The sequence below is a fragment of the Leptodactylus fuscus genome, chromosome 3, assembly GCF_031893055.1.
Source record: "Leptodactylus fuscus isolate aLepFus1 chromosome 3, aLepFus1.hap2, whole genome shotgun sequence".
NCBI classification, from domain to species: domain Eukaryota; kingdom Metazoa; phylum Chordata; class Amphibia; order Anura; family Leptodactylidae; genus Leptodactylus; species Leptodactylus fuscus.
The window spans coordinates 106,744,352-106,769,561 of NC_134267.1; the positions used below are offsets into that span (position 1 = coordinate 106,744,352).

General features: G+C 41.4%; 1 protein-coding gene across 1 annotated transcript in view; it reads left to right on the forward strand.

Moving 5' to 3' along the window:
* CDK19 (cyclin dependent kinase 19) overlaps positions 1-25,210 on the forward strand; it is a 130,693-nt gene that overhangs the window by 14,056 nt on the left and 91,427 nt on the right. The window contains exon 2 of the mRNA XM_075268151.1: positions 9,998-10,073. Within this exon, the coding sequence (XP_075124252.1) occupies positions 9,998-10,073 (76 nt within the window). The remainder of the gene's footprint in view (positions 1-9,997; positions 10,074-25,210) is intronic.

The window sequence follows — 25,210 nt, forward strand, 5'->3', positions numbered from 1 at the left end:
CCATTTTTTTCAAAAAATTATTTGTCACAAAGTTGCATGAAGGTGTATGTGGCTATCGATGACCTATTGTGACATTTTTAATCTTCAGGTTGTCTACTTTCAAAAAATATATAAGGTTCAGTACATTTTATAGGATGATACTTTTTTAACATTTCCAGCTTCAAAGCAAATTTTTGTTCCTTCCAGTTCTAGTGCATGCGGGTGTAGGCTTTAGTGATATGAATGAACTCTGCACATGTTGAACTCTTATTTTTAGGAGCTTTGGTGCATATAAATTTTTGTTTGGTTTCTGCTTTTAGCAACTAATATACATTTATTTGCTTTTTTTTTTTCAAATAAAACATTCACTTTAACCTGGCTAAATGGGAGGCGGACCTGGCTCTGTCCTTCAAGGATTTGCAGTGCATCAGGATCCTTGAGTTTGCTCACAAGAGCTCGGTGGTACTAGGAGGTGGGCTATAAACTTTTGACTAGGTGGTATCGTGCCCTCTAAGTTACACAGGTTTTTCCCGTCTTCTTCTCCCACCTGTTGGTGCTGTGGCTTGGAGGAGGGAACACTCTTGCATATCTTTCGGAGTTGACCAGTACTGAGAGATTTTTGGGATGGTGTTCACAGGACCCTTGGTCAGATTTTCCAGACCCCTGTCCCTTGTACGCCAGCCTTCTTCCTGCTCCACCTCTCAGAGTTCCCACTCCACGCCTACCGTAAGTCCTCTTTACAACACTTTGTTAATGCTGCCAGAGCCTGTATCCCAGCTCTTTGGAAGTCGCTTCACCCCCCTTCTCTTCGCCATTGGAGCCGCAAGGTGGAGGGCACCCAGAGTATGGTGGTCCTCGCGGTGTCTCTTCGGGACGCCCGGGGAGCCTTCATGGACTGCCTGGCTGAGGCAGTGCTGCCGGTCATGTCCCTGTCTCCGTTGGCTGAGGGTGCCTGCTTTCCCTGCTGCTCCCTCTCCCTTTTTTTTTTTTTTTTTTTTTCCCTTCCTCTCTTCTACTCCCTTCTTTCTTTGCTGTTTGCCCTCGATTTTCCTAACATTGTCTTTGTATTTTTTGGGGTGGGGTTTTGGGACAGGGGTCTGGAAAATCTGACCAAGGGTCCTGTGAACACCATCCCAAAAATCTCTCAGTACTGGTCAACTCCGAAAGATATGCAAGAGTGTTCCCTCCTCCAAGCCACAGCGCCAACAGGTGGGAGAAGAAGACGGGAAAAACCTGTGTAACTTAGAGGGCACTTCTTGTGGACTCGGTCCGCGGGTCCTGTTTTACTTTTTTGTGATTGTTTCATTGTGTTCCTTTTTTTTATTTATTCAAAAATAAAGAATTTATATTAAAAAAATAAATAAATATTCACTTTAAATCGAAATTGCATGAAGTGCCTGTTTGTATACAGTACCAAGTGGCGTTCTGACAATGCTGCAGGTGTCTGCTTTTAGAAAATATATAGGCATGGGGGGGGGGGGTTGGAGATAGAGAGAGATACATATATATATATATATATATATATTTTTTTTTTAAAGGGAGCCTTCACACGGAGTTACGAATGTAAAACTCGTTCGGAATGAGCACGTAAAAACCGGCTCCCATTGACTTGAACGGGTTGCCGGTATACGAGCACTACCTATTGAAATCAATGGGAGGCTTTTTTTCTCCTATTGCTTTCAATGTATTACGCGCGTATTACGTGCTCATTCTGAACGAGTTTTACGTTCAGAATGAGCGGAGCGTAACTCTGTGTGAAGGCTCCCTAATGTTGCAATTTAGGTTTGATTTGTCCATCTCAAAAACGTGAAAATTGCTCAGGCTACCGGAGGTGCATAATTTCCAGAGACCCTTGGCAGTGAAAGGGTTAAAGCTCCTCTTATTTAGTTAAAGAGGTTTTCCCATCTCACTGTTTCAGCAGTTTGCCTGTTCTCTTCTTCTCACTTCTTGTATTCACACCCTCCCCCGTCCTTGCCGAAGTATCATAATACTTATGCAAATCAGATAATATGCACATTCTTGTAGAGAATGACTCGGTGTTAGCTGTGTGGTTACATAGAGAAATAAAAGACTCAGCTTTATCAGCAAACTGCAATTAGCTGAATCGATTGTCCTGTTGGCAGAGCAGTGAGTGACGTCACTTGTCCTATCTCACAGGTCTGTGGTTATGGTAACACATAGCAGGAAAACAAAGCAGCATTTCTAAAGCAATGTACTTAGGAAAAGTCTTCAATTTACATAAGCTACCAGTATAGATAGGATCCTTGAGATGGGACAACCCCTTTAAAGCACAGTGATTGAGTTTCTATTATAGTGTATTGTAGTAAATGTTCAACAAACTATACATCTAATAATACAATTTCAATAATTATGTAACGAGTTCCCTCCCCACTCAAAACTGATCCTGTCTCTGACTCCACAGCCCTATAGCTACATCCTTATGAGAAGTACATAAAGTATACATTGTCCTGTTAGGAATAGTATAGCAGCACCCATGCATACAAAGTGATTTTCAGATGAACCTATCGGATTGAGTGCAAAAAAAAAAGTTTTGTATGTAAATCAAAGTGTAAGAGCCCATCTTTTAATGACAAATTGATACCCCTCTATCTTTTCAAGGATGACTTTTAATTGCACGCCTCTTGATGAAGCCAACCAGGCGAAACGTCAGGCGTTCTAACTTTAACCTCACTTCTGGTGTGCAGCATCCCCCCCCCCCCCCCCCGATTGGTGACCATTTACACTTCAATATGACTCTGGGTATGTGTTACTTATTTACTAACATGTGATTCTTTTTGACTTGTACTTTGATATATATAACATTCCCTTTATACATATTTATGGTATCACCGGGGGGTCTTTTTCTGCTCACTCATTAGTGAGAGGGTTCTTGTATTAGTTTGCCACTATGTGGTAGACCGTCCTTTGTTGTTCCCCTGTGTCATGTGTATGTTTGTTTTTTATTTATTGACATTTAATAAAATATTTTTCTATTTTTATTAGTATTTTTGTGTTTGTCTCAATGTTTTTTGGTTTAATATTTACTAGCTTTTACCTGCGACTTCGTCTGCGGTGATTTGAGAATTGGGCGGACACAGACGTGTGAAACTGTAAAAGTGCTTTAAAAAGTTTGGTGGGCTAGCAAATGTGATGTGATGTGTTATATTGTGTATCTAGTGATACAGACAATGTGATGTGTTGTATTGTGTATGTCGTGATACAGACAATGTGATGTGTTGTATTGTGTCAGACAATGTGATGTGTTGTATTGTGTATGTAGTGATACAGACAATGTGATGTGTTATATAGTGGAAAGCTATATGTAAATGTGAGTGAGTAGAGTGAGGGCTACTCCTGAGGTGACAGTAAGGAGTGTGCAGGCAGGTTGAGGCAGGAAATGCCAGGTAGTGTGTGTGAGTCTATAGCTGGGGCTAGGAGTCCTGCTTTTGTGAGTCTCCTGCTAGGAAGCCATGTTGTTTAGTGGCACCAAAAGTAGCCTGTGACTCAATCCTAAGGGAAAACTATGTTTGTGGAAAATTGCATGCAAATCCGTCCAGGCGTTTTAGCGTGATTGAGGAACAAACATCCAAACTCACAAACATCCAAACACACAAACTTTCACACTTATAATATTAGTAGGATGAGTTTGACACTTTCCATGTTATATGGTTTGAGGTATTTTGTTTGGTTGTTTTAATTGGAGCATAATATGGCTGAATTATATTTCCCCTGAATTAATTTAGAGGCCTAGACCCAGTGAGAGGTTAAAGGGGTTGTCCCATCACAAGGATCCTATCTATACTGCTTGTTAATGTGAATGTAAGACTTTTCCTAAATACATTGATTCAGCAAAACTGTGTTGTTTGTCCACTATATTACTTTATTCTTTTTTTTTTTTTACACATCCCTTGACTTATCTGGGAGGAGGGGAGGGGCTAAGTGAGAACGGAGCCTTAAGGAGGACCTTTTGCCAACTCCACAAGCTCTCAGCACCCTCTTAATAAGTCCTGTACCACTGATTCCAGCACAGCTGGCATTTTCACTGTAGCCCTCTACATTCATTCCTAACCATTGATGTTTTGGTGCCTGATGTGCTATTTAGGTTCTCTGCCAGGTTGGCAGGAGCAGGCTCAAGTTGGTGAAAAGTTCTCTTTAAACTGCACCAGATTTGTCATAGCAAAAGGTTGATGCAACCTATTGGTTGTCTTTATGCCAGAGTTTTGGTACATCACAAGGCACACCACTTTTCATAGCCACACCTCTTTCTTGCTACACTATGTATGGCCATTATTGTTTGGCTGCGATTCTGCGTTTCACCAGTTGCTGGTACAGTACTTTCTAATACAGTCAATGTTTTATTTGCTTGAGGTTACATTCTATGTTGATTATGAGCCAGTCACTAGTTACTCATTATAATTGGTGTATTGTTCTACTTTTACCCCTGACCTACTATCTTTATGTCTGTACTGATGCTGTAATAAAATATATACATCTTGACTCAGTGAATTTTCTTGGGCTGGTTCTGTGTCTACTTCCTCATACCACACCCACATTAATTATTCTTACAAGCCCTGACTTCTCACCAGAATCCTACATCTCACGCTTCTGTTTTGTAGACAAACCTACTCCCTTATACTGGTTGCTTACACACCTGCTTTAATCATTTTATGGCACATCTTTGCTCTTTCAGATCTGAATGTTTTTCATGACAGAGGGATTGTCATCGCCCTACATTCTTCATATTTCACATCACCCTATTAAAATGAAGGCACAGAATGCTTAAGTGGAATGATTTAGCTACAGCAGCCAAGTTTATTGAACTTAAGTTTACATTCATACCAACTCTCAATAACTTTTATAAATCACCAGTATAAATTCAGTGATGAGGTTCTGAATCGCCATATCTGGCCTACGGTGTTTCCCCGAAAATAAGATAGCGTATCTTTAGGGCCAGAATTTAATATAAGACACTGTCCTATTTTAAGGGGATGTTTTATTTTTGTGTGCTGCTGCCACCACTGCACTATGCTGAGATGTGCTTGCTGCGCAAACACTGTATGAAGAAAAACATTGAAGCCGGCTGAACGCTGTGTGCGGTGCTGTGTGCACAGGAAAGCCTGCTGCTGCTGTTGTCATACTGTACATTGTATCCACTGTTCCTGCTGCTGTGGGATGAGCTAGGAGAGTGGATCCCTTGCCGCATACGATGCTTAGCGTATGCACAGCGGGCATCTCCCAGCTCAACCTACAGCAGCAGGGACAGTGGATACAACGTATCGCAGCAGCTGGCATATCTGTGCACATGGAATATTGTGCAGTGTTCAGCCAGCTGTAATGTTTTTCTTCATACAATCTTTGCGCTGAAAGATAATTATTATTGGGGGATGTCTTGCTTTCGGGGGGTGCCTTATATTATTAATAACCTATTTTCTGGGAAACCAGGTATAACGCCTTTTATTTTCACTATTTGCCTCTAGCAGTTTTCACTGTTTGGAGCACCAATTCATCCAGCTTGGGCTAACAGAGACTTGACCAATTATCCGCTATCCAATACCCTTCCAGACTAAACCCCTTTTAACTGCATCTCATTTGGGGAGTACTTAGCCTTCCTGGATTCTCCCCCAGCTTCTAAAACATACCACTCAGTAATTCATTTTGGAGGACCCCACCCCCAGACAACTGACACAAATTCTTAACCTCCTTGAGCATTCGTGTCCCTCGACACCCCTAATGCCACTTCAATCCCCTTTTATCATTATGCACCACAAATCTGTTCCAGCTGTGTGCCGTGAACCCTGTCATGTCTCCAACTCAACCACCCTATACCCCTTGATCCTTCCTTTATTAATCCTGTCCATTGACACAGCCGCTCACCAGCCCACAAACTGAGCAAATTTAATATCCTGTCTGAACTCCTAAAAGGAGGGAGCTCGTAGATCATTACCCATGTGTAACACAAACTCATCTGGAGACTTATCTAACCTTGAGAAACAATGAAATTTTGTCAGCACCCCAGACCAAATCATATCTCTGAAACAAAATCATTGCACTGTCAACTAAACTCTTGGAAAAGCCCATTAGCATGCTGTCCGGATGCACCGCCACTCTCCATGCCCCAAAACACAAATAAATGACTGGACTGAACTGCATCAGCCCCACAATGCATCAAATGCTTCTAAAAAAAAAAAAAAAAAAACTTTAAGGAATTGAAAACGTGGTAAGCAAGAACCATTGTGGTGCAGCCAACCCACCCTGGACTGACCTAAAGTCTGGCATGTACCAAACAAGACACATCAGAGAATCGGGGACCTTGAACAGTACCACGGGGCAGCCAATATTTTTGTCATGTTCATATTAATAGGGGTGGTGGCATGTAAAAATGGGAATGTCCTAAAATCATTCATTAATCGTAATCGAGGTAAAGTGTTTAATTAATCATTATGTTAATTTAGGTCACAATCACCCAGTCCAAACCATAAACTCTTTGCCACCCCACCTATAGTTGCAAGCTCTGTTGTATGCAAACAATGTACCTGAGCCAAGGAGGCTAGCACTAATTTGTTAGCTTTTCGTAGGGCACAAACAAGAGGTCCATGGGAAAGTCTTTTTTTTTTTTTTTTTTTCCCTCCTCCGCTGCGCCATGTCACAAAATCGCTCCCACTATAAACGAGACAAGGCATCAGCAATGCATTTTTGAACTTCTGGGCCACACCTTCAGGGCCACTATATAGGCATTTAATGACAGAAAAGCACCCGCTTTTGCAAACGCCGGGTCACTATAGTGAAACCTGATGACCGATTAACTACCAAAAAAAAGAAACTACCAAATTGTTGCAAAGAAAGCAGATCTAACTAAATAGACAATGAAGCCACAATGTGGAATAACTCCAAGTAATGATAGTTTCCTAACCCATCCAGCCTTGCGCCACTGCACAGGCCATGAACCTACACAGTAATTCCCATGACAGGATGCCGCAAACCCCACACTGCCTGACTTTAAATTTGGATGTGATGTCATAATCGAAAACCCAATATAGGGAATGATGAAACCCCACCTAATACCAATGTCTCTAGCGACCTATTTGGATAATCATTTGTGTGGCAACATCATATCAAGAACTAGTGACTTCTGCCCCTTTTTCATAAAAGTCCCCCCCCCCCTCCTTCTTTGAAATGCTATATGCCTTCCCATTGCATCCATGTAACACAGGGGTAGGGAACGTATGGCTCTCCAGCTGTTGCAAAACTACAACTCCCAGCATGCATACTTGCTCTGCTGCTTTTGGAACTCCCATGGAAGTGAATGGAGCATGTTGGGAGTTGTAGTTTCACAGCAGCTGGAGAGACAAAGGTTCCCTACCCCTGATGTAACAGAATAGGTCAGAGCAATTCTCCATCACCTTTTCAGTCAATTAGACCAGGTGTGAGTGTAAGCACTCCCAGAATCTCTAGATTTTCTCCCTCCCCTTATGTATAATTGTGATGTTAATAAACCTCCTTGTTTTGAACCCTTTGCCATGAGACAGTTCTTAACAGATCTAACTTTCCAAATCTGACGTGTCACTTCATGTGGTAGGTCAGTGTATTAGAACCCCCCCCCCCCCCCCCCATAAATGACATATTTGTAATGTTCTTTTCTCACACAAGGGAGATACTGCTCAGTATACTGAGTTATAAAGCGAGCTACTACAAAATGGCGCTTGGACATGTGCAGTACCGCTGTGAATGGAGCAGAACTGTACATGCCTGAGAATTCAAATGCAGCAGCGCGATCTGGTTGGAAGAACAACCAAGGAGGAGGAGAGCAGACAGGGCACAATGGAGGGGCATGAATAAAGGTATGAAGTGGGGGTGGGGGGGGTTCTAGGAGGCCCTGGAGAACGCCCAGGGTCCTTGGTGGGCTCATTTACATAAATTAACCAGGGTTACAATGGAATGGCAAGGAATATCGAAGAAAAAGGAGGTAGTAGTAGAATAGCGTTTTAAAAGGCTATCCAGGCATGTCTTCATCTCAAAACCACTGACTCCAATATTAGAATCCCTTTAAGTGGTGATTGCTGGTTCCAATTTCCAGAGCAAGTAACACTAAAAACTTCCTGGACAACCCCTTTAATCTTTGGGCTTTAGGAATACTTGTCAATTCTGTAAAGTACAAAAATACTATGTATATAAAAATACTCTTTTACATATACTGTTATATATATTATTTATTTAAAAATTTCTACACTTTCCCTGTTGAGCATAGTTTGTCAAATTATGCAAGCCAGAAGCGAATATGACATGAATGCATCTTGAAGTATCAGTTATTTGAAGCATAAAAGTCACTTGAGAGGTGACTTGAAGTGAGTGCATTTTACGCCTGTGGCAAGTCTTCTGTGCTAGTATAAAAACCAACAAAAATAAATAAATTAAAATTGGTTTGAGAGCAATGGCATGTACACATGTTCTAGGTTCAGGTTCCATTAGGATAATGTGTGTGTGTGTGTGTGTGTGTGTGTGTGTGTGTGTATATATATATATATATATATATATATATATATATATATAATTATACATTGAGAGAAAATAAAGGTCCTCCTCAACCTCTGTAGAAGGTATAACTGTACATTTTGCTGAGGTACATTGCTTTTGTATTACACAGAAATGTTGTTAGGGTTGCATGATATAAAATATCGCAGTGTCACTGCATCTAATGTCTAATAGGTGTGTGTTTGTATTCTCCTCATGCATTTATCATATCTGATATTTCATTGTTGGAGTATTAGTCACTTCTTCCAATGTTTTTGGCAGAACCAGTCCATTATCTTCTGTGTATATGAGTGGTCTCCTGAAGAGGAAGTTGGAGTAAAGAAGGATCGCAGCTATGGGTTTTCAGCATGCCTGATCCTTTATTCTAAAGTTTCACAGTTCTGAAACTACTTTTTTTTTTTTTTTTTTAATATGTCTTAAAATGAGCATTTTGGGTCTTATTGTTTACATACATCCTTACGATGCCAATGTAGTTGAATAGAAAGGTGCAGCAGGAAGGCTTTAGCTTCCTGCTCTATTGCTCAGGTATATTTATGCCTGCTGAAGACCTGCTGCATCGATTTATTACTTGTGTGGGGGTCACTGAGGGGATATTATCACTTTTCTGGGGCCACTGGAAGACTTTATTAATTGTCTGGGGTTACTGGGCAGCATTATTAAGTGTCTGGGGGCCATTGAGAAGCATTATTAGGTGTCACGGGGCCAATGTTGAGCATTATTAGGTTCTAGGGGCCACTGAGGAATCGGCAGGAATCGCAGTGTCCCCATGTGCAAGAGGATTTTGGCAATGGGACTAAGCTACTGAGCATGTGACTACCAGGTCTAACACATAAGGGATTATAAGGATATGAAAAGAACACAATGAGGTGTGATAACAGGTATATAATAATATCTAGACATGGAAGCATTGTTCTTGAATGATTCATAATTTTACATTTTGTATTGTTTCTGTTAGATCACCTAAAATCTATTTATGGTACAAGTAGTTCTCTTGTTAGGGCTAGTTTGCACGTAGTTATTTGGTCCGGATTTTGACGCAGGAAGCTGCATCAGAATCCAGACCAAAATGCGACTGTCGCAGCTTCTGACAGTCATGACTTTCCACTCCGGATTAGGCCCAAGCATGCAAGCATTTGATGAGGCCTAGTCCAGAGGGATTGTCTTGACGTGAATACCGCGGCGGTTTCCACCGCAGAATCTGCATCAAAGTAAGGCAAGTCGCTTCTTTTTTTTCACGGGCGGTAAAATATTGCTCGCGGAAAAAGGAAATGACCAGCTCCCATTAAATTCAATGTGAGGCGGTTTTTTGACCAGGATTTTGATGCAGATTCCGCTTCAAAATCCAGACCAAATAACTACATGTGAACTAGCCCTTAAAATGCTGTGGATAACCAACTTGATGTCATTTTACCAAATTTAAATATCATAGACTTTTTTTTATTATTATTATTATTATTATTATTTACCATAACATTTCTGACTTTTTCAGAAAAGATGAAAAAGAATATGCATTGAAGCAAATTGAAGGTACAGGGATATCCATGTCGGCTTGTAGAGAAATTGCAGTAAGTGTAAAAAATGTAATTTTTCTGTATATTATAATATTTTAGAATTGCTCTACACTACCTAATGACACACTTTTTATATTCAAGTTGGATGATTCTGCCTAAAAAGATATGTAGATTTGTTTGAAGCTATGGGGTGATTCTCATTTGAAAAAAAAAACAAAAAACTCTGTATACATGTAAAGTGACATGGCAAATAAACTTGGATTTATCTGATGCAGTCTTTCTCATCCTACAACCCAGTGACTAAAATAAAGAAACTTGACTTGTGAGGGAGAAGAAAGCCTGAATGGAAGATATCAAGACTGTAAAGTTTGATGGAGGGATAAGGGGTTGTTTTTCATGGATTTGTCTAAGCCCTTCAATACCAGTGAAGGGTTGTCTTGACCCCTAAACGTTGCTAAGGGCGGGTTCACATCTGCGCCTGATCTCCGGTTTAGCCAATCCAGCTGGGTTTCAGTCTCCTGTCCAATTTCACGGGGCAGAAAATGGAAAACCAGCGGTCAGCTTTCAAACCCATTCACTTGAATAGATTCGCAAAGGTGACCGCCCGTGTGCGTCTTCTGCCTGTCCATGGTGAAAGGTGTGTGTTTTTTTTTTTTTTTTTTTAACTGGACACAAAGTCCTTCATGTCCGACTTTATGTCCGGTTAAAAAAAAAATGGTTCCCCCGCGGACAGGCAGAAGACTCACACAGGTGGTCACCTTTGCAAACCCATTCAAGTGAATGTGTTTGAAAGCTGAGCGACGGGTTTCCGTCTCCTGTCCAGTTTTGTGGGGCAGAAGAGGGAAAACGGCTGGATTGACTAAACCGGAGTCCAGGTGCAGATGTGAACCCGCCCTTATCTGGCTATTTACGTCACTTTATCTGATGCCCGGTATTGCAGTCACTTTAATTAACGTCAAACAGCTGTGATTTACAACTGCTCCTCTATAAGTGATAAGAGCGGTGTCTCCATGCTGAAATTACTGTCCAGGAGTTACACTGTGATTAGGGAAGCGTTTAGGATAAAATTTAACTCTTTATAGTAATCTTTAAAGTGAAAGAGACTTTTCATTCATATTTGTACTAGCAGAACTAGGTCCTCTGCTACCTCCTCCCATCACCTACTTCCTGCATAGTTACTCTGTCTCAGCAGGGAGCCTAGTTAGAGAGAACACAAGCAGTTTACAGCCCTCTACTATACTAAACTACTAGTTTAGACTAATTTACATATCAACAAGAAAATAAGCCATACTGAATACAAAACCATATGAAACCTCATTTTTGTTGAAAAACTATATAATTGCATAGCCCGTGTGATCAGAAGAACTAGGAAAGCACATTTTAATATGTTTATGCGTAATAGTATATATATAAAAACTATTTTGTTTTAGGTAATAGATAGAGATGAGCGAGTACTATTCGAGACGGCCGTTTCGAATAGCACGCACCCATAGGAATGAATGGAAGCGGCCGGCACGCAGACTTCACCTCTGGCCGCTTAACCCCCTGTGTGCCGTCTGCGTCCATTCATTCCTATGGGTGCGTGCTATTCGAAATGGGAGTTTCGATATTAGTACTCGCTCGTCTCTAGTAATAGAAGCAAAATTAACTTTTTTTTTTTTTTTTACATTTTATACCATTCTTTTACTTTTAGCGAAAAAGATATTCAACGTATTTAAAAAATAAGGCTAGTTATTTCAAGCCCTATATGTCCTGAAAAAAACATTTGTAAAAATAGCTGGAATATGCAAAGCCATTAAAAAGATATTGCTGTGTAAAGCCTTGCAAATAAAATTGCTAAATTTGGTTTGAGCATTGGGGCATCATTGATGCCCCAATGCCCAAACCATGCATAGTATTTAACACGTACCTATGATATTGGGACCAGGGCGTGAAGTGCTTTTTTGTTATCCTATCCAACTTCCTACTAAAATTATAAATGTGAAAGTTTGTGTGATTTGAGGTTTGTGTGTTTTGTTCCTCAATCACGCAAAAACGGCTGAACGGATTTGAATGAAACTTGGCACATAGTTTGTAACTTCGACTAACACATAGGGTACCATTTATCGCGGTAAATGACATGGTTTCACAACCGTTATGAATTTATGTTCACATGCTATATTAAACTGCTCCTGGCAGCAGGCTGATAAAGCCAGGTCTGTTATCTCACTATGTAAACACTCAGATAACCCTCAGTACATTCTGTATATGCATTTGCATATTATCTGATCTGCTCCAGGCAGTGTGTTGACACACTGGATGGGAAAACAGCTTTAATCCAAATTGGCAGTTTGCTACTTTTAAACATGCCGGGAAAAAGAAAATCTAATTTGTCGCAAAATTCTAAAACGAACTATGAAGGTAGCCAGAAGTCAACTGAGTTCTCCTCAAGCGGAGCTGAGGGGGATCATCAACGCCAACAACACACTCATTATATGGCATCCCAACAAGCTGCTTAGATGCCGGAACAATCATAGTCACGGTGCGAGGAACAAGTTTAGCGACAGGCCAGCTTTAAAGCTGCTGAAATGCCAGAGCATGTGGATCATCGATGCCAACACGCTCAATATATGGCGTCCCAGCGAGCTGCTGAGATGCCGGAACAATCACAGGTTCAGCGTGAAGAACAAGTTCAACAGCAGGATGGCTTAAGAGCTGCCGAAACGCTGGAGCAGGCAAACCATCAACAGCATCAATTTGCTTAATATAGGCGGATCATCGACGCCAACAACATGCAGACAGAGGCTAGTAATAATAATAATAGCACTAGCTCTGGACGCAAATAATACTGTGCGAGGACCACTGTGGGCATAGAATACTGCTTGGGGGCCATAGTGAGCATATAATACTGTGTGGGGACCACTGTGAACAGATAACCTTGTATAGGGGCTACTGTGGGCATATAATGCTGTGTGGAAGCGACTGTGGAATGGCACTAGTAACAGTATCAGGCCCTGTTCACACAGTGGAATCTGACACTGATTTTGCAGCAGATTTTGCATCTAAATCAGTAGCTGGTTCTTCCCTCATTCTGAAGCTGAAAAAAAAAATACAACAAAAATGTCTTGCTGGATCTTGCCACAGATTCTGCAGCTAATTTGGAGAACACGGCTTGAGACTCCCCATTGGAAAGCCGCAACAGAAAGCTGATACCTCGCACTGTGAGCCGGGGACACAAAATAAAGAAGAATCCAGGGCAAATGTCCGCCTCAAATTCTTCTTTACTTTTCGATGTCCAAACAGGTTGTACCTACTTCTCCTGGAGTGGACTGTAATATAGTCCTTTCCATACGTCTACCTCAGCAATAAACACCCAATTTTGATTGTTTTTTGGCTGTAGTGTGAATGAGTTACTCCAAAAGGGGCCTGCACAACCCTGGCGCTGGGCAGAGTTCAGCAGATGGAGTAAGTAGCTTGGCAGTCATCACCATTTGGAGGAGTGTGGGGACAGTGGCAACAAAATGTATGCGTTTCAATGCATGTCACTTTCATTACATTGTAACCCATCTGTAATAACAATCGGCAGTTTGTTTCTGCAGTGATTCACTTGGTAAATTATTGCACGTTCTGGTTGGAACAACTGCAGTGTCAGAATTAAGCAGGAGCAGGTGGCCAGAAAGACACGGATGGGACAGGTTTATGTCATAACTAGGCTACATGCAAATAGCTCTAAAGTCTTATTGAGGTGCAGTAACAGATCACTGTTCTCTTGCAGTTTGCTGAACAGGCTGAAGGAAACAAGGAACCTCTGTTTAAAAGCAAGTGTGTTTATGCAATGGCACCACCCCAATAAAATTATGACTGCTGGCATGGGTTTCTCTTAAGTGTTTCCATATGTTTTACATTGGCGCTCAGAAAAGTTAGCCAGTTACAATAAAACAATGAAAATGCTTATGATGATCTAGTTTTCTTGCTTCTATATACTATTACTGATGGATCATATGGATTTTTTTTTTCATGTTTGCAGTTAAGCTGTTCAGGCAACCTGAAAAGTTTTCTAGCTTTGTAGTCTTTCACAGCCACTATTAACTTTAACATAAACTTATCCTGGTATTGAGAGTCTTTAACGTTTTGCAAGAAAGAACTGCTACTGTAAATTTGACACACTGCTTTAATAATAGGGACAATGTCTATTTCTGTATTGAACAGGTCTGAAATAGAAACTTTTTGAGGGAACAGGGTGACAAGACTAAGAGTGGGTTAAGGCCGTTTCTTTTGTCAAGCTGAAAAAAGAGCCTCTTAAAGTAGCTTTGTTGTTTCTAAGACATTTTTTATATGCTTTTTTTTTAGGCATCCCATTGATTTAAGTGGCATTCACATCATTTTTCTGTCTCAAGATAGGCCAGGGCCCTTCATCTTTCAGCTAACTGAAGAAAAGTGTTGAAAAAGCTGACTTCCATTGAGATCAATAGACTATTTCAGATGTTTTTTGGAGTTGTTTTTGAGGGAGAAAAACCTCAAATCAACTCCAAAAAAAGCATTGTAAACCCACACTTGTTATGTGGCTGTGTGTGTCTAAAATATAAGAAAAAATATGTAAAAACGAATACATGTAACATAGGTGTGCCTTATAGAAAAGCATGCAGCCCGGCAGTTTTTGCTGAAATCGAAGACACAGAGGAATCTCTTACCTTTCTTCTTGGGCTGGAGATCAACCCAGGATGACCTCACTGTAACTAGAAGTTCGGGTAAGAGGTAGGGCTTAGCTCAACTATCAGCTATTATAGAACTTATAAACTGTGTTAAGTTAAAGAGGTTGTCCTGGCATTTGTTTTTTAATGCCTGGACAACTGGGGCAGGTGGAAAAAAAAAAAAAAAATCATACTCGCCTGTCCCCAATTCTCCCGTGTCCTCTTGGCACATTCCAGTCCTTCTGCTCCAGTGTCTTCTCAATGTGAAACTGTTCATTGGTTGTTAAGTCACGGATCCCAATCATCAGCCTCAGCAGGCCTCAGAAAGAGACCCGTAATGTCACAGGTAGTGACATCTCAGGCCCTTTGCTGAGGCCGCAGATTCTAATCTAATTGCTGTGTGTAGTGCATGGAGGATAAATAACAGATTGAGCAAGGAGAGCACTGATCAGAGAAGCAGTCAAGGCTCATAGTTACTCTAGATGACCTGCAGAATTTGTCCACAGGACAACTATAAGTTGTGCACTCCACAAATTTGGCCTTTATGAGTGGAAAGAGGAAAATCCATTGTTGAAGTTGGATTGTTGGAGCTAAATACAGGGCTGTCCTGGAAGAAAACTTGTTGGTGGCTGCAAAGACTTGACTGGGAAGGAGATTCACCTTCCAGCAAGACAATGACCCTAAACTTACAGCCAGTGGAATGCTTTAGGTCAAGAATATTCGTGTTAACATGGTCCAGTCTTAAATCCCAACCTAAATCCCATTGAGCACCTGTGGCAAGACCTAAAAATTGCTGTTCAAAAACACTCTTCATCCAATCTGACTAAATTTAAGGGTTTAAGATAAGATAATCCTTTAATAGTCCCACAGTGGGGAAATTTGAGTATGTTACAGCAGCATAGTAATACAGATACAGGATAATAACACAGTAATATATTATAGACGTAGACACACATAAGCTGAGAAGAGAAGATATTCTAGGAGTCCATAGCAGCTAAGGAACAGAAGAAGAAAGAAGGAAGACTTCACAATAATAATCATTAGTTCTCTGTGCGGAGTGATCTTCGCTTGGTCTGATGTAGATTATACAGCCTGGTCACGGTTGGAAAAAGGACTTGCGATAGCACTCCTTCTCACACTTGGGGTGAAGCAGACGGTCACTTACAGTGCTGTCAAGTCCCATCAAGGTCCCATACATGGGGTGGGATTTGTTCTCCCGCGTGGAGGTCACCACAGACAGTATCCTTCTGTCACCCACCACCTGTACTGAGTCTAAGGGTCTCCCCAGGACAGAGCTGGCCCTCCTGATCAGCCTGTCAAGTCTATTTCTGTCCCTGGTTGATATACTGCTCCCCCAGCAGGCTACACTGAAAAAGATGGCTGAAGCAACCACAGAGTTGAAGAAGGCCCTAAGAAGTGGCCCCTGGACTTCGAAGGCCCTCAGCCTCCTTAGCAGGTAGAGCCTGCTGTGGCCCTTTCTGTGCAGCACCTCCAGGTGACCTTAAGGGCCGACCATAGAACAGCTAATGCAGCTATTGATCTTTATTGCAGGTCTTCATTGATTAAATCATTGAAATTTAGTAGCAGAAGACTGGGGCAGATTTTAGACAGCGTAAATGTAGACGTGATATTGTTTGATAAATTTGTCATTTTGGTAGACTGTCTAGTCTAACATTACATTACTTATTTGGCTACATAATTATGGTGACAGCCTCACATCCTAAACACCACCAAAGTTAAGCATGCCCCCTTTTCATACAAGTTATAAAAGTGTTTAAAAAGTGGCAAAAAACTTTTTTTTTTTTTTTTTTTTTTTTGGGATAAATTTGGCACACAGCATGTTACAATTTTTTGGTGCATCTTGCTAACTAAATCTTTACCAGTGTGTTTTATCACAAAATTCAAATGGCTGAATTATCCACAATTATTTACTTACTGTACTTACTTTGACATCATTGTCAGAGTACAGGGATAAATCAGTGTGAGACTGTCTGCTATAATTTGGTTGTTTTGAATTTAGTGCCAAAACAGACATACAATTTGAGCCTGGTATATTCATGAAATGCACACTCTTCCTATCCCTCATGAAGGTGATTGATAGGCTGCGATGTATATGTACATAAACAGCAACCTGGGGTAGTGAGGTAGTGCTCTCCTCATTTATGTACAAGTCTCATAAACTGTTTGTTTGGTGTATTCTTTAAATGGAGTTTCTAACAAGGGTAAATTATATTAAACCAGTAACACAGATGGGTCATGCAACAATGTTTACCCAACAAAACATTCAAACTTGTGTTTTCAGGATATTTATTTCCTTTAGGGCGGGTTCACACCTGCGCCCAGTCTCTGCTTTGCAGATTTCTGTCTTCTGCCCGAGAAACTGAACAAGAGACTGAAACCCGCAGTAAGGTTTCAAACCCATTCATTTGAATGGGTTTGCAAAGTGAGTGCCCTTGAGCGTCTTCTGGTCTGCTCGGCGAAAGGTGTTTTTTTTTTTTTTTTTTTTTTTTTTTTTTTCAACCAGATACAAAGTCGGACATGCATATATCTGTATCTGATAAGGCAGAATGGAGGATGAGTCACTGCTCTCTAGGGGAAGGGGCTTAGTTCTTTGGCTGTTATGTACAGCTCTGTGGTCAGGACAATCAGTTCAGCTGATTGCAGTTTGCTGATAAGGGTTCAGACAGTGTTATCCCTCTATGTAAACACAAAGATAGCATTGAGTCTGTTCTCTACTGCAACATATAGGTTTGTTTTTCTCTCGAACCCTGTGTAATGTAATATACATTTACTGTGCATAGTATTTGAGTATGTATTTATTTTAGATTTATAGTAATCATAATAAATCTCTCATTGTAAAGGCAAAGTTTGTATCTATTGTGATACTTCTTAGTGTCCTGTTCATCAAACCATTAAAACCCGCCCACCAGTTTGTGGAAAAATACAGGAACTGGAAGAAGAGTCAGCAAGCAAAGCTTTTGATATAGGGAGATGGCAAAACCCCTTAAAAAAAAATCTGTTTTACATAAAAGCTTGGAAAAAAATATGTTCTTCTTCTGACACATTCCCTTTAAGTGCTACTAGTAGGCAGTTGGCTATGAAGAACACTTAAGGAATGTACTTGATTGAGCTTCAGGAGACTGAACATTAAAAGGAAGCACTATTGGAATGTTGTCTTGAGCTGGGAACGAAGAAGTCAGCATTGCCACCTAGTGCTAACTACATAAATCACATTGCGTCATTATAGATCATCTGTTAAATGTATACTAAACAAAACCAGAATACTGTCTTTTTTACCAAATGTGCCAAGGGTGGCTATAAAAGGAATAGAAAATACAAAGGACGTACTTGCTGCTCAATCCATGCATTTCCACAACCTCAGCCTTAACCCCTTCCCGACATGCGCCGTAATAGTACGGCGCGTGTCGGGTCTGTAACTATGGCGACCGCCCGGGAGCCGGGCGGCCGTCATAGCCGCCGGGTGTCTACTGCTTCAAGCAGTAGACAACCGGCTCTAATGCCTCCGATCGGTCCCCGGACCGATCGGAGGCATTAACCCCTCCGGCGCTGCTGTCAAAGGCGCCGGAGGCGCCATTTTCCCGGCGGCGCATGGGCGCCGCCATTTTGGCAGGGATCGCCGGCTCCTGGAGCATGATCCAGGGCCGACCCCCCGTTGCCATGACAGCCGGGAGCCTTGTTAAAGGCTCCCAGCCGGTCTGCAAATTCTCTCTTTTGCAGGCTGGTGTATACAGCCTGCAAAAGAGATGATGCTTTTTTGCAATGCATTGCAATGCATTAGCATTGTAATGCATTGCATTAGTGATCAGACCCCCTGGGGTTCAACAACCCTAGGGGGTCTAATAAATGCAAAAAAAAATAAAAAAAAAAGTAAAAAAAAATATAAAAAAATATAAAAAGTATTAAAAGTTCAAATCACCCCCCTTTCCCTAGAACAGATATAAAAGTAGTTAAAAACTGTGAAACATATACATGTTAGGTATCCCCGCGTCCAAAATCGCCCGCTCTACAAATCTATACAAATATTTTTCCTGTTCGGTAAACGCTGTAGCAGGAAAAATAGTCAAAAGTGCCAAACCGCCGTTTTTTCACTGTTTTAATTCTGATAAAAATTTGAATAAAAAGTGATCAAAGCAATAACATTTCCCAAAAATGGTAGAACTAAAAAGTACACCCGGCCCCGCAAAAAAAAACGCCCTATGCATCCCCGTACACCTATGTATAAAAAAGTTACGGCCGTCGGAATATGGCGACTTTTAGAAAAAAAATTTTTTAACACCGTTTTGGAATTTTTTTTAGGGGTCAAAATGTAAATAAAACCATATAAATTTGGTATCCCTGGAACCGTACCGAAACACAGAATATAGGGGACATGTCATTTTGGCTGCACAGTGAACGCCGTAAAACCAAAGCCCGTAAGAAAGTCGCAGAAATGCATTTTTTCTTCAAATCCACCCCATTCTGAATTTTTTTCCTGCTTCCCAGTACATTATATAGAATAATTAATGGTGGCATCATGAAGAAAAAATTGTCCCGCAAAAATTAAGACCTCATATGACTCTGGGAGCGGAGAAATAAAAAAGTTATGGGGTTTAGAAGGAGGGGAGTCAAAAACGAAAATCAAAAAATGCCATCGGCGGGAAGGGGTTAAAGAATTTTTTCATATCATTGTTCAACTTCTCTGCTCTCTGATTATCAGCTCAGGCCAGTAGTGTACTTGTGAGATGAACAGTGTGCTTGTTCTAAATGGCACAATTATCTCTGGATCTACATACAGCAATTACAGCGGTACTGATCAAGCACTGCTCTAATCCTTATCAGCTGAGAAAGAGAGAATACGGGTGGCCAAAATGGAGACTGAGTCATCAGCCCAACCAGAGAGGTGGTCCGCAACCTAGGGAATGAGCTGAATACATTCAGGGGGCATGATGAACAATGTTAGATAAATGTAGCAAGATAGATGAAGCAATATATTGAGTAAAACACTTCAGTTAGCCTAATCTACAAGTTTAAATATATATCCTGGAAATGGGAATACCCCTTGAAGTCCTTTTTAGATTGCACTGAAGTGTAACTGATGTGAATCAGCACATGCATACCTGAGCATTGTTACAGTGGAAGAAGGCAGCAGCCTTTCTTTCCCAGAGCAGGCTATCTTTTGTGGCCCCTAATGCCCCTTTCACATGGGGCACAGGACAGCGTATTTTGGTACTGATTTTGATGCAGGAAGCCACGTTAGAATAGGACCAAAATGCAACTGTCGCAGCTTCCGACGCCACGGCTGGATCAGCCGCAGAATCTGCCTGAAGAAAGGGCAGCTCATTTCTTTTTTCTGCTAGCGGGAACAAACTGCTAGCGTAAAAAAGAACGCTAACGGTCTGCATAGACCTATATTGTGAGGGGGCGGATTTTGAGGAGGATTCAGCGACTAAAATCCGCCCCCTCTTGCCCCGTGTGAACGAGCCCTAATATATAACACTACTCCCAATTGATTATACATGCATGTGTAAAGATAGGTGTTGCTTGAATGAGTGTTTATCCTATGGGTATTGAAAGTATATGATCACTCCCCATTCAAATGCATGCTTGGTTTGGCCTACTATGTATGGGTTCTCAAAGGAAGCGGTTTCCAACAACCTCTGCTAGAGGCTTATATCCCCTGTATGTATCCCTTTCCAGCATCTTATCTGTCAAGAAATTTGGAAGACCCCAGCCTACAACATTGCATGTACGAGATTGTCATATTTGATTGACTTTAGGGGTATGTCCATCTTCAGACATGACTAGAGAAGAAAGCAAAATTATAATGCATTTTATTTTTTATGCTATGATAAATAAGACTGGTGTATGTGTTTTTCTTTTTTTTTTTTTTTTTTTTTTTTTTTTTCTTCAGCAAGGTGTTAAGTTGAAATCTCTAGAGAAACATACGGTAATTTAGAAGATTTATATACAATATATCCATTATGTAGTATAATCTGTAAATTTTGACTTGCAATAAAAAAACAGAACCTGAGCATGCTCTGCAGGCATATTTCTATTTTCTGCTTCTACAGTGAGCAGTGTTAGCTTTTGCTACATATTCCCTAGACAAAGAATCAAGAGAAGATTAATAGCCTAACGGAAGATAGGTTAGAAGCAGAGCAATAAAGGTCTAAAAATAGCTATGAGGATTGTTATTCTCTGCAGTACAATGACACAATAGCTTCTGCAGCCACATTGTCCATACTCGTGGGTGTATACATCCCAGGAATGTGCATGGATAATATATATATATATATATATATATATATATATATATATATTATATCCTGTAATTATGACATGAACATACAAGATGTAATTGTTGTATAGAACATCATGTTAGTAATAATCTTAATATATTCCAGTGTTATACCTTAAATTGCCCCAAAACAAGTAAATAGATTCCGATAGGATGGGCATGAGTGAGATTGGCACACAAATCTGCCACATTGTGTGTGTGTATAATATTAATATACCTAGTTATATAGACATAACCATGTATGATTGTATTAATGGTTTTAGAAGTTATCTGTACCCATGTACAGAATAATTCCTGAGTTAACATGAGCTCTTTTTGTATAACAAAATTAGAATAAAATAAGAATGTGAGGTAACGTGCTGTGAAAACCTATTCCTGTTGACAGACGGCATACTGGAATCCTTTGCTCTGCACTGTGAGTCTATTGGCTGCAGTGATTCTGGCCACAAATGCCTGTGATTAGATTGGAAAGGCAGGCTAGCAACAGCAAGCTGCAGCCAATAATCAGTCCCGTGCCTAGTGAAATGACTCCGATAAATGACTTTCCCCATAACACACAATCTTGTAATGTGCTTTGCATCTATAATTACAGTACAAGGGATTAGGGAAAAATCTCTATTCTGCAAAGCAATCAGCAGAATAGCTTTATTTATCTTCAGGAGCATATCTGTATCTATACTAGTGCGAACTATACCTAGAGGATGGTCATGGAGACAGGAACAGTGTTGTTTACAAAATATCTAACCTGTGAGATGACGTGTACTGTTCTGATTATCTGAAATCTGTTAACTGTACATACATTTTAGAAATGAACCTGTATGCATGATGTAATCTGTTATATTTTTGTGTGCACATCTGTAATAACTGTAAAACTATTTGCACAGGATAGCAACATTTCTAGAAATTTTTTTAGAACTTTGTGTGGTCCTCAACTACAACAGTGCCACCAACAGGAAAGCCAGTAATCTTCTGCTCTTAAACTACATTAACCATTTTGCTACAAAATTATTTTATTCTTTTTGTGTTCCAGTTTTTATTCTTTGCCTACATAATACTTCATAATGGCACGATTTGTTATATTCCATATAATAGACTATGGTGTTTGAGAATAATTCAGAACGGGGTAGAATTTGAAAAAACAAAAAAACAAACGCAAATGCTCCATTTTCTTATGGGTTTCTTTTTAAGAGCCTTCAAAGTGCAATAAAATTGATTTATCTGTATTTTGCAGGACAGTAAGACTGTGGTTATATATAGGGGATCGAAAAATAAAAGTAAAAAATATAAAACTTAGGTTTCCCTGTCTGAAAATCCCTGAAATATAAGTATACTAGCTATAACCCGCGACTTCCTCGGCGGCCCCCTGATGCCTGTGCAAACCACCTGCAGTGCGGGCCGTGGGCCCCAACGCCCCTCTACTTGTGGCCAGAGCGGGCCTGCCCCCAGTATCTTGTCCCCCCCATCTCTGCCCCCAGTATGTTGTCCCCCCATCTCTGCCCCCAATATGTTGCCCCCCCATCTCTTCCCCCAGTTTCTTCCCCCCCATCTCTGCCCCCAGCTTCATGTCCCCCCATCTCTTCCCACAGATTCATGTCCCCCCCATCTCTGCCCCCAGTATCTTGTCCCCCCCATCTCTGCCCCCAGTATCTTCACCCCCATCTCTGCCCCCAGCTTCATATCCCCCCTTCTCTACCCCCAGTTCACTTCATGTGCCCCCAGTTCCTATGGTGCCACAGTCCTGGCTCTATAGCCCGCCCATACCCTGCCATGCACCAATAGGAGGAACGTGGACAGAGCAGCGCTGGCAGAATGCCAGCTTCTACAGCCGAGCCCGGAGGGGTGTTTGGAGGGCGACGGTGGCGATTTGGGGTGAGTGACCCACATTTAAAGTAGCCTATTGCACTTTCGTGGGAAATATGTAGGTGTGTGTGAAATTTCCCCAAAATCCATTCAGCCGTTTGGCTGTGATTGAGGAACAAACATCCAAACATAATATTAATAGGATATTTTTTTTGGGGGGGGGGGGGTTTGGGGTTAATAAAATCAAAATGTCCAGACTGCCTTTTTTTTTTTTTTTTTTTTTTTTTTTTTTACACCATGCCACCTCCCAAAATAAAATTTGAAGCAGTCAAAACACCAGACATTCCCCAAAATTGTAGAACAGGGTCAGCAACCCCGGGCATGTGCTCATTTTCCTGGCACTGTCAGCCCAATTGGACCAAAAAAACGTACAAAACAAAACTGATATTATCATACTCTGGGGTCTCCTCAGACCTGGCTATTCTGATAAAATGTATTTATATTATTATTATTTGTGATTATGCGTTATGAACTCTGACACTGGCTATCTCTGATTGGAGCTTTGATTCAGCCCCCCTGTCTGACACTGCCCTTCTGACATTAGAAAGTTTGAATTTAAATAGCACATCAGGCATCAAGACTACCTGTGCGTGATGCTCTGGAAAGGTGGGGGCTAGAGAGAAAATTCCAACTGTACTGGAATCCATGGAGCAGCACCTATTACCAGATGCTAAGCACTTGAATTGTTGAAGGTAGTGAAAGGTCCTCTTTGAAATTGGTATCTCCATGGGACCTAAATTTAGTTCTGAAGTAGTTATGTTTTCCTCCTTTTGAACCCTTTTCTTCATCAGATATCAATTCTCTACACTAAAAACTATTCTACCTGGTCATTCTTACTTCAGCAAGCAGGATAGGAGAAATCCAGTCTCTTATCTCCTCTTTCCTCAGCACTCAAGAGGATAAAATTATCCTCAAATTACATTCAGCGTTTGTTCCAAAAGTGGTCTATTCTTTTCACAGGAACCAAGAAATCATCCTACCAACTTCTGCCCTGAGCCCAAAAAGTTCTATTCTCTAGATGTCAGGAGAGCAGAACTGAATTACCCCAAAATAACTTTACCTTGGCTCCAAGATATGAACCTTTTCATTCTTATAGGGGGATCAAACAAGGTTGCTAAATCAGTCTCCTCCAATGGGTATCAAGGTTCACGCTACAAGAGCAGGTGCAGCTCCCTGGGCTGAAAGGAGAAAATCCTCTATGGACAAGGTCTGTCCGGCATCTACTGACATTGAGTCACATTTTCTACAAACATTAAACACTGGACGTTCTCGCTTAAGGCTCCTTTCCCAAGGAGTAACGCGCCACGCATTCAGACACGTGTCACAGTGTAAGCGCTCAAAACAGATCCCATTCACTTCAATGTGTGCCGGCTTACGGGCGCTACTCATTGAAATCAATGGGAGGCTTTTTAACACATTAATTTTAGAGATGAGCGAACACTAAAATGTTCGAGGTTCGAAATTCGATTCGAACAGCCGCTCACTGTTCGAGTGTTCGAATGGGTTTCGAACCCCATTATAGTCTATGGGGAACATAAACTCGTTAAGGGGGAAACCCAAATTCGTGTCTGGAGGGTCACCAAGTCCACTATGACACCCCAGGAAATGATACCAACACCCTGGAATGACACTGGGACAGCAGGGGAAGCATGTCTGGGGGCATAAAAGTCACTTTATTTCATGGAAATCCCTGTCAGTTTGCGATTTTCGCAAGCTAACTTTTCCCCATAGAAATGCATTGGCCAGTGCTGATTGGCCAGAGTACGGAACTCGACCAATCAGCGCTGGCTCTGCTGGAGGAGGCGGAGTCTAAGATCGCTCCACACCAGTCTCCATTCAGGTCCGACCTTAGACTCCGCCTCCTCCGGCAGAGCCAGCGCTGATTGGCCGAAGGCTGGCCAATGCATTCCTATGCGAATTCAGAGACTTAGCAGTGCTGAGTCAGTTTTGCTCAACTACACATCTGATGCACACTCGGCACTGCTACATCAGATGTAGCAATCTGATGTAGCAGAGCCGAGGGTGCACTAGAACCCCTGTGCAAACTCAGTTCACGCTAATAGAATGCATTGGCCAGCGCTGATTGGCCAATGCATTCTATTAGCCCGATGAAGTAGAGCTGAATGTGTGTGCTAAGCACACACATTCAGCACTGCTTCATCACGCCAATGCAATGCATTAGCCAGTGCTGATTGGCCAGAGTACGGAATTCGGCCAATCAGCGCTGGCTCTGCTGGAGGAGGCGGAGTCTAAGGTCGGACCTGAATGGAGACTGGTGTGGAGCGATCTTAGACTCCGCCTCCTCCAGCAGAGCCAGCGCTGATTGGCCGAATTCCGTACTCTGGCCAATCAGCGCTGGCCAA